Source organism: Hipposideros armiger, unplaced genomic scaffold (genome assembly GCF_001890085.2).
Source record: "Hipposideros armiger isolate ML-2016 unplaced genomic scaffold, ASM189008v1 scaffold_590, whole genome shotgun sequence".
NCBI lineage: Eukaryota > Metazoa > Chordata > Mammalia > Chiroptera > Hipposideridae > Hipposideros > Hipposideros armiger.
This window is the reverse complement of record NW_017731940.1, coordinates 1,073,373-1,090,490: the sequence shown is the minus strand read 5'-3', so window position 1 is coordinate 1,090,490 and position 17,118 is coordinate 1,073,373. Positions and strand designations below refer to the sequence as shown.

The following is a 17,118-nucleotide window of genomic DNA, read 5'->3' as shown; positions in this document are numbered from 1 at the left end:
GTGTCTCTGGGCACCCTTCTCCTTTCTGGGGAACCTTGGGGCTATCTCCTGACCCCTAACTTCACATCTCACATGTGATTGAATACACACTTCAGTTTTCTCAAACCCAGGTTTGTCACACTCTGGGAGCCCCTTTTCCCGTCAGCTACTTCAGTTACTTTGAAAACATACACTACTTGGCTCTACTCTTCAAGTGGACTGGAAGATACCAGTTCCTTATATTTCAGATAAATATACTTTACCAAAAAAAGCATGTGGCCAGCCAAAGTTTTGTAAACCATATTGTGGCTGAAATGCTGTCTTTTGCAATTAAAGATTCCTTGGCATACAAACTTCTAGTTATAAGATAAATAAGTCATGGGGATACAATGTACAGCACAGGGAATACTCAATAATATTATAATAACTTTGTACAGTGACAGATGGTCTTATCATGGTGATTGTATCGTAAGGTGTATAAATGTTGACTACACCTGAAACTAATATAATATGTCAAGTATACTTTAATTTTTAAAATCCCATAGCAAAAAGAAAATTTAAATGACTTCTTATTCAAAGTTTTTATTCATCCCGTGTGCTGGCTGGTAATGGAAGCAGGCTCACTGAGAAGGTGGCGAGGAAATGGTAAATTTTGGTGACAAATTTGAAGAAGTTCTAGGTTTTTGGAGTTAATGTCACTTGCCCATTATTATGCCTAACTTCGCTTAACATGAAAATGTTTGGGTTTTCTTATTCTCAACCCACGAATTCTGTTCTGCTCTATGTTTATGGGTCATGAAGAACACGCGTGTACGGGAGTGTGAATCCCACCTGACCCCTACCCCCCAGCTCACGGAAAGAAAGGAGAGAGGGAACAGGAGAAAGTTTCCATGGATAACAGGCCTCACTGGAAAAAGAAATAGGAGACTGAGCCTCACCCCACTGGCAGGTGAAGGACTAGACGGTCTTTGTCGGGGGAGGGGGGACACTTACTTGTATGGTGGGAGGTGGTAGCACTTTCTCGAAGTTCTCTTGAAAGGAGTGAAGCTGGTGAGCAGCCTGGCCTAGTGTGTCCTCCACCAGCTTCCTGAAGGCTGGCTCAGAGAGCTGGTGGTGGGGCAGCTGGGTGGGGACAGACAGTGTCATCAGAGCCTTCTTCGAGGGACAGGGAGCAGGGAGACCCTGGCAGCCCACACGCTAGCCCCAGGTGCGTTAAGATGGGCCTTTTGGTCTTGGTCAGCTGTCCTTTCTGTCTGCCTACTGCCTCCCTTTCCTTTGAGAACACATCCTTCTGTGGGGGTCTAGTAGAATTGCCCGGTGCTCTAGCCACAGAGCTGGCAGTCATGGTGTCCCTTCTCCTACCCATGATTGGTCCAAGGATTAAACAGTGGACCTGAGCGAGGCCAACTGGAACCCTCCCATCGGTTTCGGCATGTGAAGGCTGGGAACCAGAGGGTTCTTACTTTGGGTTCTGAGATGTAAAGATAAATACTTGGAGCTATTGGGAGCCATCTCTCCCACTATGCAGAAAAAGGCCTGCCTGATAATAAAGCCAACCCAGAGAGAGAAAGAGAGCTAGGAAAGGAGTGAAAGAGCCCTGACAACATTATCTGTACTGAATGCAGCCAGGCCTCAGGCTTGACCCCCTCGTGGCCTTCCAGTTATGCAAGTTGATACGTTCTCCTTTATTCCGAAGTTGGTTTGGACCCCAGGAGCTCTGAGTAACGCTCCGCTCAGAGGCTCAGGCCATGTTAGGCATCTCCTGCACTCTCATCAGACAACCTAGGAGTGAGTGACACCCCACAGCTAACAGAGACGCGTCCTCTCTGCTTGACACCAAACTCATTGCTTTTCTGCCCTTGGTTCTGATTTAAAGCTTGCCTGCCACACCCCCCATGCAGACAGATTGAGGTTCTCCCTGCAGGCCTTTTCCAGGCTCCACAGGACAAGTCCAGGTGAACAGGCCATGGGATTCAAACAAGGAAAGTGGCATCAATCGCTGAAGGGCCCTAACATTCCACATTACAGCACCAACCAAGAAACGCCCTCTTTCTGAGCTTTTATAAAGCTGATCTCTCCTACTGGCATCCTATAACACTCCCCAGCCCTGCACATCCCAGCCTAAACACAAGGGTGGCTGGCAGCCCTGGAGAGAAAACTAGAGAGCTGGAGGAGAATGAAAAGATCAGCTAATCGGATTTACCCTCTGCCTTCAGGGAAGAGAAATGTTTCTTATTGCAGATGGTTCAGACCTAATTCAATTCAAAAAGGGTGTCTGAGACATAGCTCTATACGAAATGCTGTGAGGGTGAAAAAGAAGAAAAGCCCATAGTCCCAACCCCCCTCGATGAGGAAAAACAGCTTCATCCATCACCCCAGCTAAAGGCAGGCTCTCAGAAGGGCTTCACGGAAGCACATCCAAAGGCTGCTGGAGTAGAGAAGACGGGGAAATGGAGTCTTCCATCTGGGGCAGAGGAATTCTGAAAGTTTCATGGAGAGACTCGTTCACCTGTCACATAGTTGGGGGTATTCCTATCACGTGATGGACACTGTGAAAGGCGTGGTGGACAATGGGGAGAAGCATCCAGACCGAAGAAGGAGTCTGTGCTAAGGGACTACAGTCACACTCTGGTATGCTGGAAGTGGGGGCTGCAGGCACAGAGGGGGACTACGCCCCAGAAAGGTAGTGGAAGGGGCACATTTTAGAGGAATTTCCATGCAAAGAACTGGACAGGGAAAGCTGCTGCTCCCAAGGTTGGACCCGCAGGCCATTCAGCACTGATGTTGACATCAGGGGAGATATGAAAGCACCTACAGGTTCTTTCATATATCGATCCCAGTCTTCAAAATTCCCAAATCAAAGTTTGCACTTGGAGGTTTGTGCAACCCTCTTTGCAAGCTCCTCTTACAGGCTGTTGAGCATTTGGTCCAGAGCCCAGGCTCTAGAGCTGAAATGTCAGGGTTCACATCTCACTATTAGCTGTGTGGCCTTGGGCAGACCCCGTAACGTTTCTGTGCCTCAGTGTCCTTTTGAATAAGGAAAATACTAAAACTTAGGCTGTTTGAGGAGTGAGATAACGCACGGAAGATGCTCCAATCAGGTACACAATAAGTGTTCAATGAGGAGGCAGCTGCTAGAAGTAGCGGTAGGAGCAGGAATATCAGCTGGACACATTTACCCCTGACTGCAACTTCTAATGCACCCCAGGGGACGGCCCAAGGTCTGCTACTTTCCCAGAAAAGCCTCCTCTGCTTCTGAGTTCCAGAGCCAGGCAATGACCTGGAGTCCAGTTCTATCGTTGCTGTCATGGTCTGATTCCATTAATGGAGGGAGAACAGGCATGAAAGATATCCAGAAGGACCCCACAGCCTTCTCCCGAGCACCTGATGGCCTGTTTGGAAAACCCAGCCTCCATCCCATCCCAGCGGAAGGGTCTTCGAGGCCTTGCCTGGCTATTCCCCAGAGGCACCCCAATCCCAGAGGCCTTACCTGGGACAAGCTGCCCTCTGCCTTCTGCAGCACTTGCTTTGCAAGGTCCCTCTGAAGAGCCATGAACGTACGCAGGATATGGCCCAGCCACTGCACAGCCAGCTGGTTAAACTGCGGGAGTTCAGCCACGAGCAGGGAGTTGAGTGCCTGGTATGTGTGCCGGGCCTCATTTTCCTCATAGGTCGCACTGCCCACCTCCAACAGCTTTTGTTCCAGCCGCTCAAAGTCCAGCAGTTTGTCCAGACGCTTCTTGATCAGGTTCTGAGGGCCAGCCAGGGCTTTGGTCAGGCTGCACAGTGGCTGCCAAACCAGGCCTTCCAGCCGCTGCTTCTGTGAGGAGAGGTAAGCTTAGGAGTCCGAGAAAAAGGTGGCAGAAGGTGGGCCCTGGGTAAAGGGGCTTTAGTAGCCAGGTAGGCAGGCCTGGGCTCTGGTCCTAACCCCCAATGACTAGCTGTGACCTCCAGCATGTTACCTTATGGTTCTGGGCCTCAATGTACCCATCTGGAAAATGGGGACAATGCAGGTAATGAGGTTAGCAGAGTACCTGGCACAGAATCAATATGCCACTTCTTAATGTCACTACTGTGCACAGACCTTGAAAAAGATTTTCTATAGAGTGGGTGGTCCAAAGCATAGACTTTGGGACTCAGATCCCAGTTTGCCATTGACTATCGAAATAACCTGTCAGTCCCCCTCTCTGAGCCTCAGTTCTCATCTGCACAATGGGGCTATTAATAGCATCTACCCCGGAAGCCGTGCTGTGAGGATTAAATGAGGTGAAGAATGGAAAGGATTTAGCCCAGTGCCTGGCAGACAGTGAGGCTCAGTAAACATTAGCTGGGGCTATTTTTATCAGTAAAACACACTAATAATAATCTCTGCCCTGTTGACTACCCAGGGTGGTTTATAAGGATGTGACAATCGTGTGAAGGGCCTGACATCTAAATATTACTCTTACAGGCTCTGTCACCTGCCCACCACAGAAAGACGCAAGGAGAAGCTCCACTCACGAACTCAGGGAAGGCCTGGAGCTGCAGGTCTCTCGCCAGGTTGCAGTACTGTACCACCGGCCCCTCGGGGATGTCCAGGTCACATTCCTGTGGCTGGAAGCGGACGAAAGCCTGGACCCGGGGACATGAGAGACAGTCAATCATGGCCTGTCATGGTCATCTCACACCTGAATCCCCCTCCACCATATGCCCAGAGAGGTTGTCCAGGCTGTCTGTACACCCCCCCATGACAGGGAAGCATACAGCCTGTTCTATCCTTGGGCAACGGGGTTGATTCGAAAGCTCTTTGTGAGACTACACCAATATATTTCTCCGTATTCCAGCACTTCCCAAACTTCACACATTTGCATACCTCCTTTGTGATTTTTTTCCCATATCCATATTCCACATGTTTTATTAATACTTTTCTTTATATCAACTAAACATTCCTATTTAAATCAATACATTCAAAATAAAACAAAACAAAAACCTTTTGACACTACCATAAAGGGAAAACCAGTAATAACTGCCATAAATAGGCTTGTAAAAATAATTCCTATAAAAACAAAGTTGTTAAGTCCTGTCTGGGCATCACTGCCTGCTGAAGGCTGCCAGCCCAAGACTGGCTCTGCCTGTGTTAAAGACACGCCAGCAAAAGAGGCTTTTCCTGGACTCAGAGGATTAAGAGAGGGAGTCACTTTCTCACTATGGGATTCTATGTCAACACTGTATCTCGTGTAAGCATCCCTGCATCTAGGGAAATGCAGCCTGAAAGCTTCCAAATATTCGTCCTTTCCTGCAAAGCCAGATGCGTCTCTCATGTGCCTCCAGGTTCTCTCTGTCAAGGCCCCTCCATTCTTTTTCCTGACATGGCTGAGTGTTTTCCACTTGCAGCAACCTGTGTTGCTCATATCTTTCCACTGGGGGGCCCCGGATGGAGCAGGAACAAGCCGGGAGCCCGGCCAATGCAGAGAAATGTGACACCGCCACCTCCTTCCTTGTGCATGCTTCCGATAAGGCCCAAGTCCAATGATCCAAGCAGCCCATTTCATCTGACTGATATTGTTTGCGCAAATGGACACGACTGAGAACAAAACCACGTAAAAGGGACAGAGTGGATGGAATGAGTCAGCACCGATGACAAGAATGAGGGAGAGACTTTGGCGCAAGAAAAGGGACGTGCTGGCTGGGCATGCAACCTTCTATTTCTGTGGGCTGAATTCAGTTTGTAGAAATAAATTTTCTTGGGCCTGCACAACATTTAAATGTTTGTTTCATTAGTTGCTCACACGGATGAGATTTCGCCTAAAACTCTGAAATCCTAGAGTTTTCTTTTTTCCTTAAAATCAGAATTGACTGCACTGGGCCCATATATGCACACAGCAACAACTTCCGTGAGTCAAGAAGTAACTGCCCCTTTAGATTTTACTCATTCATTTGTTCATTCAGTCATTCAAATTCCAAATATTAGTACTTATTTAACGACCAAAGAAGTCTCATAAACAGGCATTAGGCTTTGTACACCTGCACACTTCACTCAGTAATATTACCTGCCTGGTCCCTTTAAGCACCTGAGTTTTAAGCACCTGCTCTCGGTGCTGGTCTGGCAGGGTCCCTCTGAGGGATCTGACCCCAGTCCATTTTGATCCTGCCTAGTAGGAACCCTACCCCATGAGAGCCCAATGGGCTCAGGAGCTGCCCCAGTCCGATGACCTGTGGGCTGAGGAGAGCTTGCCCATGGGCCCTCTTCTAGCCTGCAACCAGCCACTGGATGACCTGGTCCATTTGGTTCCTGCAGCTGGTGCCTCTGTCAGATGGTCCGATGGGCCCTGAATACCCCCCGCCCAGGGAAACCAGCCAAGCCCTGCCCATTATTAACTGCAGGATCCTCACCTCCAGATTATCCAGGTAAGCAGCCATGTTGTTCTTCAGCTCGGTCACACACAGTGAGACCCATTGGAACCTCTCTTCTAAATCATCAAATTCCTTATCTTCTGTCTGAGAGTAAAGTAATGCTTGTGAGGACTCAGAATATCCACATGGGGCAGTATACACTCTGTGCCTGAGTCCCAAGCGTTCACTGAGGACCCGCTTTCCACAGACCTGCCCACTAGAGCCAGTTCCTCCAGCCCCAAAGGTGAGAGGGACAGTTAACGGCAGTGGCTGCAGCTTAGTGGTTTTGTATTAAGACCACGGAATTAAGCACATGAGCATATGAATCCTGATTCACTTGCTACCTAGCTGTGTGACCTTGGACAAGTGTCTTACCCTCTCTGAGCCTCTCATCTTCAAAACAGGAGTAATAAAAACATCTACTTCATTGTGTGGATCAAGTAATGCCTGGTTCAGAGTAAGTACTGGATCGACCTGAGCTGCTGCTGGTAGCTATTCAAAGCTGGTTCTGTGCCCAGACCCAGAGATCAGTTCTCCTATCTGTGTACAGAGGCCTCAGAGAGAGAGTAGCATAAGATGCAGGGGAGGAAGCCCTACCCTGCCTGGCTCCTCAGAATCAAGTGGGGTGCCAACTCTGCCTCTTCTTAGCCATCAAATGCTGACAAGTCACTTTGCGCCCTTAGCCTCAGTTTCCTTATCTCTGAAAGCAGTCGAAGCCCCGTGGTGCACCCACTGCACAGTCTCGGTTGCCCCTTGGGGTGGTTGGGATGTGACCCTTCCTCCCACCCATGCTCACCCTGGGCACGAGCCCTGCCTCCTGCTTCAGCAGCTGGCTCAGCCGAGTGGTCTTCTTGGATAGGGTGTGTGTGTTGATGCGGGCCAGTCGCTCCCGGAGGGTCAGCTGCTCCACCCTGGTGTACTTGGAGGCTGCACCAACAGAGAGGGAGGGCATGGGGACGGAAGCTGGCCCAGGAGTGCAGGCGTCCCCGACACACCTGGCTAGGCACCCTCTTGGGCCCTCTTCCTACACATCAGGGTCATACCCATTAGAATGGCGAGTCCCCGAGGACAAGCGCAGGGCTGAGCCCTCACTCCGAGGTATGAGCCCTGGCTGAACAGCTTCCTGCCTGCTGGACTGGACAAGTTACCACCTCTTGGGCCTCNCTGGTCAAGCTGTGTGACCCTGGGAAAGTTACTTGACCTCTCTGAACCTCAGGGTTTTCTTTAGTAAGATGGGGATAATGATAATCAATAAGTAATGGTGTCGTGAGAATGCAAATGGCTACTACATGTGAAGCATTTGTACTCTCCATCTTGTAAAGCGATGGGGCTGGACTGGATATTATTTGAGGGTCCTGCCAGTGCTGACATGCCATGTTTCAGGGATCCCAAACACAGACGCCCACTGAGCTGCATTTCCCTGGAACTCTGGAGACAGTTCAGCAATGAACATGCCGAGGACAGCTCCACGGGAGTCTAAGGCTGACTGCTGCCTCGTCTTTTGCTTACCAATTAGCTGTACTTGTTCCTCTTCCTTGGAGTCTGTGTCCTGCAGATCCTGAAGAAATCTGCTGTTCACCTTGATGATGTCATCAATGTTTGAGAACAGGACATCCAAATCTCCCTGTGGCAGCTGGAAGGAACAAAGAAGTCATAGGAGGTAACTGGGAGGTCAGAAGAGTGACTTCATTTGCAGGCTTTGGAGAACGGACCAGAACACTTACACCCTCAGGGGCCCATCAGTCTTTGGAAGACTGCCCCAGTGGGATGTTTGCAAGGACTCTGAAATTTTACAATTTAGGTATTTCCATTGCGCTACAGGACGAGAGGAAGAGATGGAGGGCTCTCAGCATGGAAGGAAAGCTGAGCTGGGGTTTTATCCTAGGTCTGCTGCCAACTATGATTTTTCTTCTCTCAGTTTCCCCATGTGTCATATAAGGGTAAGAAGTTAGACTTCTTTCCAGCTCTAACATAGTTGGCCCCTACCACCATGACCTTGAGATGTATTCTGAACTCCAGTCCCTATTAACTAGGCGATACCACTGTTAAAAAGNACAAGCGCAGGGCTGAGCCCTCACTCCGAGGTATGAGCCCTGGCTGAACAGCTTCCTGCCTGCTGGACTGGACAAGTTACCACCTCTTGGGCCTCAGGTTCCTCCTCTGTAAACGAGGCCAGCCAGCTCGCAGGGTTGCTGGGAGGACTACATAAGATGGGTCTGAATATATTCTAAAGAAGAACCCAAGCAGGAGGTGACTTGCCAGAGGCCCCTCAGTCACCGCCAGCCTGGCCAGGCTGGGACCGTGCTTTCCCCTCCTGGCTCCGAGCTTTCTGCTGAGTGCCTCCCCCAGGCCTGAGTTTGAAACCTGGCTCTGTCCCTTACCAGCTCCGTGATCTGGGGCAAATGACTGAAGCTCTCATTTTACCCAACTGTGAAATGAGGCGAACGTGCCAACCTCAGAGGACTATGGTACAGATCAAACAAGACAATGAATGAAAGATCTGTCCTAGCCCTTAACAAACATTAGTTACATGATCATTATTACACTTCCTCAGTTGTGCAAACGAGCTTCTCTCCATTTGGGACACTGCTTCATTTTCCAAACCTTTCTGTTTTAACAACCTGAGGCAGGGTCTCTATTGACCATCCCGTCCCACGCACCCCCCCCCTCCCGTCAAGGTATATACACAGCCTTTTGCCTCCCCAGGGTTCTTCTCTCCTTCACAGTAGACCAGCCATGTGGTTAAGATGAGATTGATCTCACTTTATAGTTAAAGGGATGGGTGCTGAATGGTATAAACCAATCCATATAATCCCATCCTCAGTGATTGGTTCAAAGACAAGTACATAGTAAGCCAAGCCTAAGCCAGTCAGCTCATGGTATTCCCCTAACCATGGTGATTGGTTCAGGGTGAGCACATGACCCAAGCAGGTCCTATCAGAATGAAGCACCAATTTAATTTTTATGGCTAAAGGGAGAAAGGCTCTGTCTCATCTTGGGGGTGTGGTATGCAGATGTGCGTCTTGGAACAGCATCAGCCATTTACTGCTAAGAGGGCGGGCAGCCTGAAGATGAAGGTGACACATAGTAACGAGCAGAGATGAGAATTATAGGGACCTGAGCCAGCACTTTGATCAAACCCTAGCTAAAGACCACTTACCTCTGTACTTGTGGTTACATGAGCTACGATATCCCCTTTATTGGCAAAGCCAATTCAAGATGAGTTTTTTTAATAACTGGAAGTATGCTCACTGATGTATCCTCTAAGTTCTCTAAGTCCTTACCCACTTCCTTGCGCCTCTTGTACTCATTAATGTTGGTGTTCACGTCCTGGAGGGCAGAGGCAGCCCTCTGCAGGACAGGAAAGGCACTGGCATCAGGCAGTGTGTTCTCCAGGATTTTCTGCAGCAGCAGTGGGTATTTGGTAATCCTCTGCATAGGGATTACCAGTAAGAAACTGAGGCCTGAGGGTCCGGCTTGCGGCCTGAGGGAGAAGGCTGGTGTTAGGTAGGTAAAATTCACCCTTTGGGGCACCAGGGGGCCTGGGCTCTAGTTCCAGCTCTGCCGTTGAACTCACTGAGTGATCTCAGGTAAGTCATCTCCTTCTGTGGTTCTCAGTTTCCTCATCTGTAATTTGGGAGGTCTAGAGGTTAGACAGACACTGTTCCTTTTCCTTCTACTCCCTTTCTGGACCTTGGTTCCCCATCTGTGCCAAACCCAACGATCAGTCTCTGCCCTCAGCTTCCTTGCTCACTCAACAACAGGCACAGCTGGCTACTCCCTCTTTCTCGAAACATGTCCTTCTTTTGGCCCCAGAGACACCCTGCATCCTACGTCTCGTACTTCACAGGCCGCTCGCTTGGCCAGCTCTGCCGGCCTGTCTGCAGTGCTGGGGTGATCAAGGCCTCCTCTCCTCCACTCTCTTACTGACCTTATTTAGTCTGACGCATCCCAAACCCAAATCCCCACTCAGAACTTCTGCCCAGAGCTTCAGACTCACACAGTCAACTGCCTGCGAGTATCTAACATCTCTACTGGGCTATGTCCCAAGCACAACTCTATGTTGGGCATCCACATGACATTTCATTTCATAAAATGATTCTGCTGCTTTAGAAAAGAAAAGCTTTCAAACTACAGGAACTTAATGACTAGAGGTGCATTCAAACTATTGGGTTGTCAGAAAAGTCATGACGTATTTTTTCTGTTTTGCATTGCAAAAATGTGTCATGACTTTTCCAATGACCCAATATTTAAGAGAAAAAGTCATAACATCAGTAACTGCCTTTAAGTAGTTCAGCATGAAGTACATGAAACAAACAGCAAAATGTTAACACTGGTTCATTTCAGGTGGTAGGTATGCAAGTGCTCATTACATTCTTCTATTTTTTCTTCTACAGGTTTGAAATTTTCCATTAAAAAAAGTAAAGAACAAAAAAAAAACACAGGACCTAGTGGTGTCAAGGTCCCTTCCAGATACACTATTTCATGAACGGATACCTATTTCTCTGATCCCCTTCTTGATGAAGGCTGGCATTTGCAGAAAGAGTGCCCAAGTCATAGCATCTGGGACATCTCCAACAGTCTTATCTTGATCGTGACCAGTAGCCCTTCAGCCCTGCCTTTCAAGAAACCTGTGAGGGTTTCAAATCTCAATGTCCAAGAATACTTCCTCCAAGAAGACTCACAAACGCTGTTCACGACCATTCTCTGGCCCCCTCTCCATGATACCCTAGCCTCTTGCTCTTTTTCCGAGGAAAAACCTCCAGACCAAATGGCCAGGGAAGGTCAGCCAGGAGACTAAAAATAGGCAGAGCAGATGGGAGCCCCCTCATCACCTGCAAGGGGTGGGGGGGCAGGGCTGGGATCAACCATCAGGACACACCTACGCTGACCATCTGCTCTCACCAAGCGTTTCCTAGTGCTTGGCTGACCGTGGGCAGGGGAGAGAGAAACAATTGCCAGATATTTGCAAAACTCTGTCCTCTGGGCTTACTTCCTGTGGGAAAGGACCAACCGCCTCATGGGGACAAATGTCACCTCACAAATCAGAGGGCAGGGGGTCTTCAAAGTGATCGCATCACTTCTCCACAATCATCAAGGAGTCACCATAGAATGATGGCAGCCTTGTACACGTACAGCCTTTCGAAGGTGGTTTGTAGAAAAATTTGTATGCTGCCTTTCAGATAGGCAACAAAAATTATGAGATAATACCCAGAGCTGGGTGAGTGTGAGGAAGCAAGCCCTCTTACATTCTCTTGGTGAGAGTATCCATTGGTGAGATCTCTTTGGAGAGCAGTTCAGCAGCATGTGAAATATATAAACCCTTTGTTCCATCAATCCTGCTCTACAAATCTACTCACAGAAATATCAACTCAAGTGAGCAAGGTAGAAGTTAAAGGTACAAGTTATTCAGTAACTGCATGCATGACAGTAAAAAAACTGGAAACAATCCGAATATCTACCAAGAGGGACAATGGTTAAATAAACCATACACCTGCCCTGGAAAGGAACTCTGTGCAGTTATTAAAGAGTACATATTTGAACTTGCTTGTACATGCATAAAGGAACTCTGCAAAGATCCATAAAAAATTTAAAAGTGGTCACCTTAACTTTGGGGATGGGAGTAGTAATTGGGTGGATAAAGGGAAAGGGTTGGGAAGACTTTTTTTTCACTGTATAATTTTAGATCTTTTAAAGCTTTTGAACCATGTAATTATGTTACCCATTCAAAATTTTCATTAAAAAAACGTACTCTCTACATATCTCTACCTGAAGCTTCCGCCCAGTGGTCCCAGCGTTTGCTGTGATGCTACCCAGGGCAGCTCTGATGCTTTTCTACGAGGCAGGACTTCGGCCATCTGTAGAGAGGCCTACCCAGGTGATATACACCTGCTTCCCGACACTATTGTTTACAGCACATGGTTCCCTGCATCTCACTGCCCTTCCTATGGTAGCCACGAGAGCTGCTCACCAACTGTTTCTGCTTTTCCACCTCTGGACACATGGCAGATAGCACTCCATGGCCTCTCAGTCATTGGATGAAGCTATGGGATTAGTTGTGGCCCGTGAATTTTGAGAAGCAATAGATCTCATTTCTGGGCTGGAGCATTCAATTACCAGCATTAGACACCCCACCCCAGACCCCTGTCCCCCAAGCTCTGCTTTCCTTTGCCTCAGTTCCTAGCAATATTCCAAATGGGGGCTGCTGTCGGCTTGGGTCCCAGAGTGAGGATGATGCAAAGAGCCCCAAATCAACCCACAGTGGAGCAAAAGGAAGGTGTAAACCTTTGTGGTTTGAAGCAGTCACCGAGAATTGGGAGCTGTGTTTTTCTGCAGCATAGTCTAGCTCATCCTGACTGAGACACTCCTGAAGCAGTGTGAGCAGCCTCAAATGGAGGGGAGATCTCAACGACCCAGCCTGACCTTGGGGTCAGTGCAGAGGGAGTGGGTGCTCCCTGGTCCTGGTACTCACACCACTGCCGTAATGACGTCCTGGATCTCCCGCTGCAGCTCTGGGTCCTTCCGGTACGACTCTACCAGCTGCAAGGCCTGGTCGTAGTTGGCACAGTAGACCTTATAGACTCGCTCCAACTCCTCCTGGGATTCCAGGAATAGGTTACCTGATAGCGAAAAAGCAACAAGGAGTTCCCAAAGGCGTGTTGGGATGTCCCCTTGCTAGGGACAGGGAAGCGGTGAGTGAGGCCGCTGCACACTCCAGCTCTAGAGTGAGATGGCCAGGCTTAACCAGCTTTGTCCCCTTGGGCGAGTTACCTCCTCTTCCTGAGTTCCCATTTGTTTCATTTGACTTTCATGAGGTTGCCGTAAGGATTAGCTGACAGATGATGGTACGCTGTGCGTACTTAATGAATGGTAACGACAATTACAGCAATAATATTGATAATGCTCATATATGTACAGTGCTTCACAGTTTCCAAAATGCACTCATGTTACATCTTTACAATCACTGTGTGCGGCAAGTGCAACCACTAACCCCCCAGTTTACAAACACATGCTATATGTAGCACAGCACAGGCAGAAGCATGGGCTTTGGACTCAGAGAGAACTAGCACCAGGTCTCCAGCCAACACTTTCCCAGTCATGTAAACCTGGGGCAAGCCTTTGATCCCTCGAACCTCCATGCTCCCATCTATAGGCTGGAACCAAAATAGTACTCATCTATTTTGGGGCGAGGATTAAATGAAATAATGCACGTAAAGGATTTGACACAGATTTCATTCACCACATGTGTACCAGCTGCCCACTGACTATGTGCCAGGCGCTCCTGTTAAGCGCTGTGAACAAAACAGAGCCCTTGCCTCGTGGGGCTTATGGTCTAGTGGGGGAGACAGACAATAAACAAATATATTACAGATGCCAGGTAATGATGAGTACCAGGAATGAAGACAAAGGCAGAAAAAGAGGTAGAGGGTGGTGGGACATCTGTTTAGGGAAGGCCACTACGAAGAATGTTTCCTAGGGGGAGAGCAGCGTTCCAGGCCGAGGGAAGGACAAGGACAAAATCCTGAAGGCATGGGAGCCCCTGGCATGTGGGCAGCAGCAAGAAGGCAGGTGTGGCTGGACAGAGTGCGCAAGGGCACAGGGCAGAGCAAATGAACAGGAAACTGACGCCAGGTCATGAAGGGCCTCAAAGGGAGGAGGTAAGGTGGGGTAAGGCGTTAGATTTGTAGTCTAATGGAAGCAGGAAGCAGCTGGAGGGTTCTGAGCAGAGATGCCATGATCTGATTTCTGCTTCAAGAGGGTCACTCCGGTGCTCAATGTCAGCAGCATATACACTAACGTTAGCACGATATAGAGAAGATTAGCTTGGCCCTGGCACAAGTAGGACCTGCAAAATTTGTGAAATGTCCCATATTTTTAAATCGGAAACTTATGAGATGGGTTATTTGTAGGGGGAGATGGGACGGGTGGAAAGGATGAGGGAATGGGATGGGGTAGTAGGGATGAGACGGGAGCAATGCTTTGCTGAATATTCCTTTCGGTAGAGCACTGATTCTTGGAACCATGGTAGTATTTAACATACACCCCCCTCAAAAAATTTAAAAAGAAATATAAATATAAATATAATTAAAATCAACCAGGACGTGGAGGGGGAACCCCAAATGGAATACAAATAATAGAAATGAACCTAATTCTATTACAAATGAATAACATAACCATACTGAAGGGTGTAGGAAGAAATTAATGCAAGTAATTGTTTTTACAGGTTAGTAATTCCACATAAGTAAAGCTACTTATGTGTCTACTAACTTTGAACAAATAAGTAAATAGATGTAGATAATGACAGCCATTTCTCCCTGTCAGAGGAAGATGCTACAAATAAGAAAAAGAAGAAGGTTTAAATGAATCCTGCTGGTGGAATTGGAGGTATCAGCATGAACTCATGAGTTTAAATAAATATAGATGGGTAGATATACCAGGAAGTACAGATATGTATGTATTAGCATAGAAACATGTATTTCCTAGCTCTATTAGCTGAGAGGGTGTAGGAACATGACAGCCCAGGAGAAATGAACACACCTGTAGTCTAGAATTTGGTGTCTAAATACCATTCTTCAAAGATGGGAACCAGGGCTCCCAGAAGAAATGGCTGATTCCAAGGATGAGGCTGGGAAATTACAAGATGAGCCTGGAACATCTTGGGGTGTCAGAAATGAAGGAAGTGCTCAAAAATTACAGGAGGCATAATGAAAGGCCACAGGAGTCAACATGCCGGAGCTCCCCACGGCCAAAGCTGGTAGAATTTGAGCAAGAAAATAAATCATGACAGTACTGATTTCTGCCTCATGGAATAAAGTAAAAACCCATGAGTCTATGTTGATAGAAATAAATAATTGAATAAAGAAATGAATGGAAAAGGAGAATTCTTTCTTATAGAATAATTACAATTAGTAAATGTAGAAGGAATAAGGGAAATAGAAAATTACCATTACAATGCCAATAATAATTATTGCAGGCAAGAACCATTGATGGATGCTAAAATGAATAGATGAAAAGTTTTAGAAGAAACAGAACATTTGCATAACATCAAAGCTTCTCACCACAAGATATTTATTAATTACAAGGGTAGAAATAAGTTTTTAGTGGAAAACCTAGAAGATGCCACCTTCTATCAGCAATGTGATCAAAGTTAACATTCTATATAATAAGATATGGTGACATCATGTGCCCCTGATATGATGCATTGAGGACATGACATAGGCTATGATGTTCTTGTCAAAAATGTATAAACTTAATTTAATAGTGAAAATAATTTTAACATTATAAATCACATAAGATGTTATAAGATATAAAAATTATTACAATACAAATTTATAAAATATAGATTCTTATATAAGCTTTTATAAAATATATAAAATAATTTTAGTTTTAATAATTGGAAACCTCAAATTGAAGAACATTCTATAAACTTGAACTCTTCAGAAGTGTTAAGGTCACTAAAGACAGAGACTGAAGACCTGTCACAGACTGAAGAAGACTGAGGGAACACGACAATAAAATGAAATGTGGTATCCTAGATTGGGTCCTGGACCAGGAAAAGGACATTAATAGGAAAACTGGCAACATTTCAATAAGGTCTTAGAGTTAAGCGTGTTAATTTCCTTTTTTATAATTATTTCACTATGGATACAAAAGATGTTAAAATTACTGGAAGGTGGTTGAAGGGTATACAGGAGCTCTCTATTATTTTTGCAACTTTTCTGTCTAAAATTATTTCAAGATAAAAAGTGCAGGAGTGGCTGGTTAGCTCAGGTGGTTAGAGCGCAGGCTCACGATACTAAGGTTGCCAGTTCGATTCCCACATGAGCCACAGAGCTGCGCCCTCCACAACTACACTGAAGACAACTACTTGACTTGGACCTGATGGGTCCTGCAAAAACACACTCTTCTGCAATAAAATTTCTTTAAAAAAAAAAGAGTGTAAAAAGAACCTTGAAGACATTATGCTAAGTGAAATAAACCAGATACAAAAGGACGAATACCGTATGATTCCACTTATATGAGGTCCCTAGAGTAGTCAGATTCATAGAGACAGGAAGTAGAACAGTGGTTACCAGGGGCTGTTTATTGTTTACTGGATACAGAGTTTCAGTTTAGGATGATGAAAAAGGTCTGGAGATGAATAGTGGTGATGGTGGCACAACAATGGGAATGTGCTCAATGCTACTGAACTGTACACTTAAAAATGGTTACAATGGTACGTTTTATAAGTTATGTATACTTTACCACCACAACAAAAAAGTTTAAGAAAGGGTTTTTAAAAACCCTGCACACTAGGTCATCAGCTTTATTTCTAATTGCCAAAACTTGGAAACATCCAAGTTGTCCTTCGGTAGGTGAACGGATAAATAAACTGTACTATATCCATACAATGGAGTATTAGTCAGTGATTTAAAAAAAGCAATGAGAGATAGAGAAAAGGCCATGTGAGGACACAGCAGAAGGCAGCATTCGCCCGCCAAGGAGAGGGGCCTTAGGAGAAACCTAGCCTGTCAACATCTTGATCTTGGACTTCCACACTCCAGAATTGTAAGAAAATAAATTTCTGTTGTTTAATTTAACAAAAGCAACAACAACAAAATGAGATTTCAAGGCAGGAAAAGGAATAGAGAAATCTTAAATGCATATCACTTGATGAAAAAAGCCACTGTAAAGGCTACATATGGTATGATTCCAGCAATATGACATCCTGGAAAAGGCAAAACTATGGAGACAGTAAAAAGATCAGTGGTTTCCAGGGGTTAGGGA

General features: G+C 46.6%; 1 protein-coding gene across 1 annotated transcript in view; it reads right to left on the bottom strand.

The window, feature by feature from the left end:
- ARHGEF37 (Rho guanine nucleotide exchange factor 37) overlaps nt 1-17,118 on the bottom strand; it is a 48,139-nt gene that overhangs the window by 7,671 nt on the left and 23,350 nt on the right. The window contains exons 3-9 of the mRNA XM_019624407.1: nt 12,824-13,026; nt 9,636-9,835; nt 7,148-7,278; nt 6,352-6,456; nt 4,480-4,590; nt 3,470-3,799; nt 973-1,101 (exon numbers count right to left, since the gene is read on the bottom strand). Of these exons, the coding sequence (XP_019479952.1) occupies nt 973-1,101; nt 3,470-3,799; nt 4,480-4,590; nt 6,352-6,456; nt 7,148-7,278; nt 9,636-9,835; nt 12,824-13,026 (1,209 nt within the window). The remainder of the gene's footprint in view (nt 1-972; nt 1,102-3,469; nt 3,800-4,479; nt 4,591-6,351; nt 6,457-7,147; nt 7,279-9,635; nt 9,836-12,823; nt 13,027-17,118) is intronic.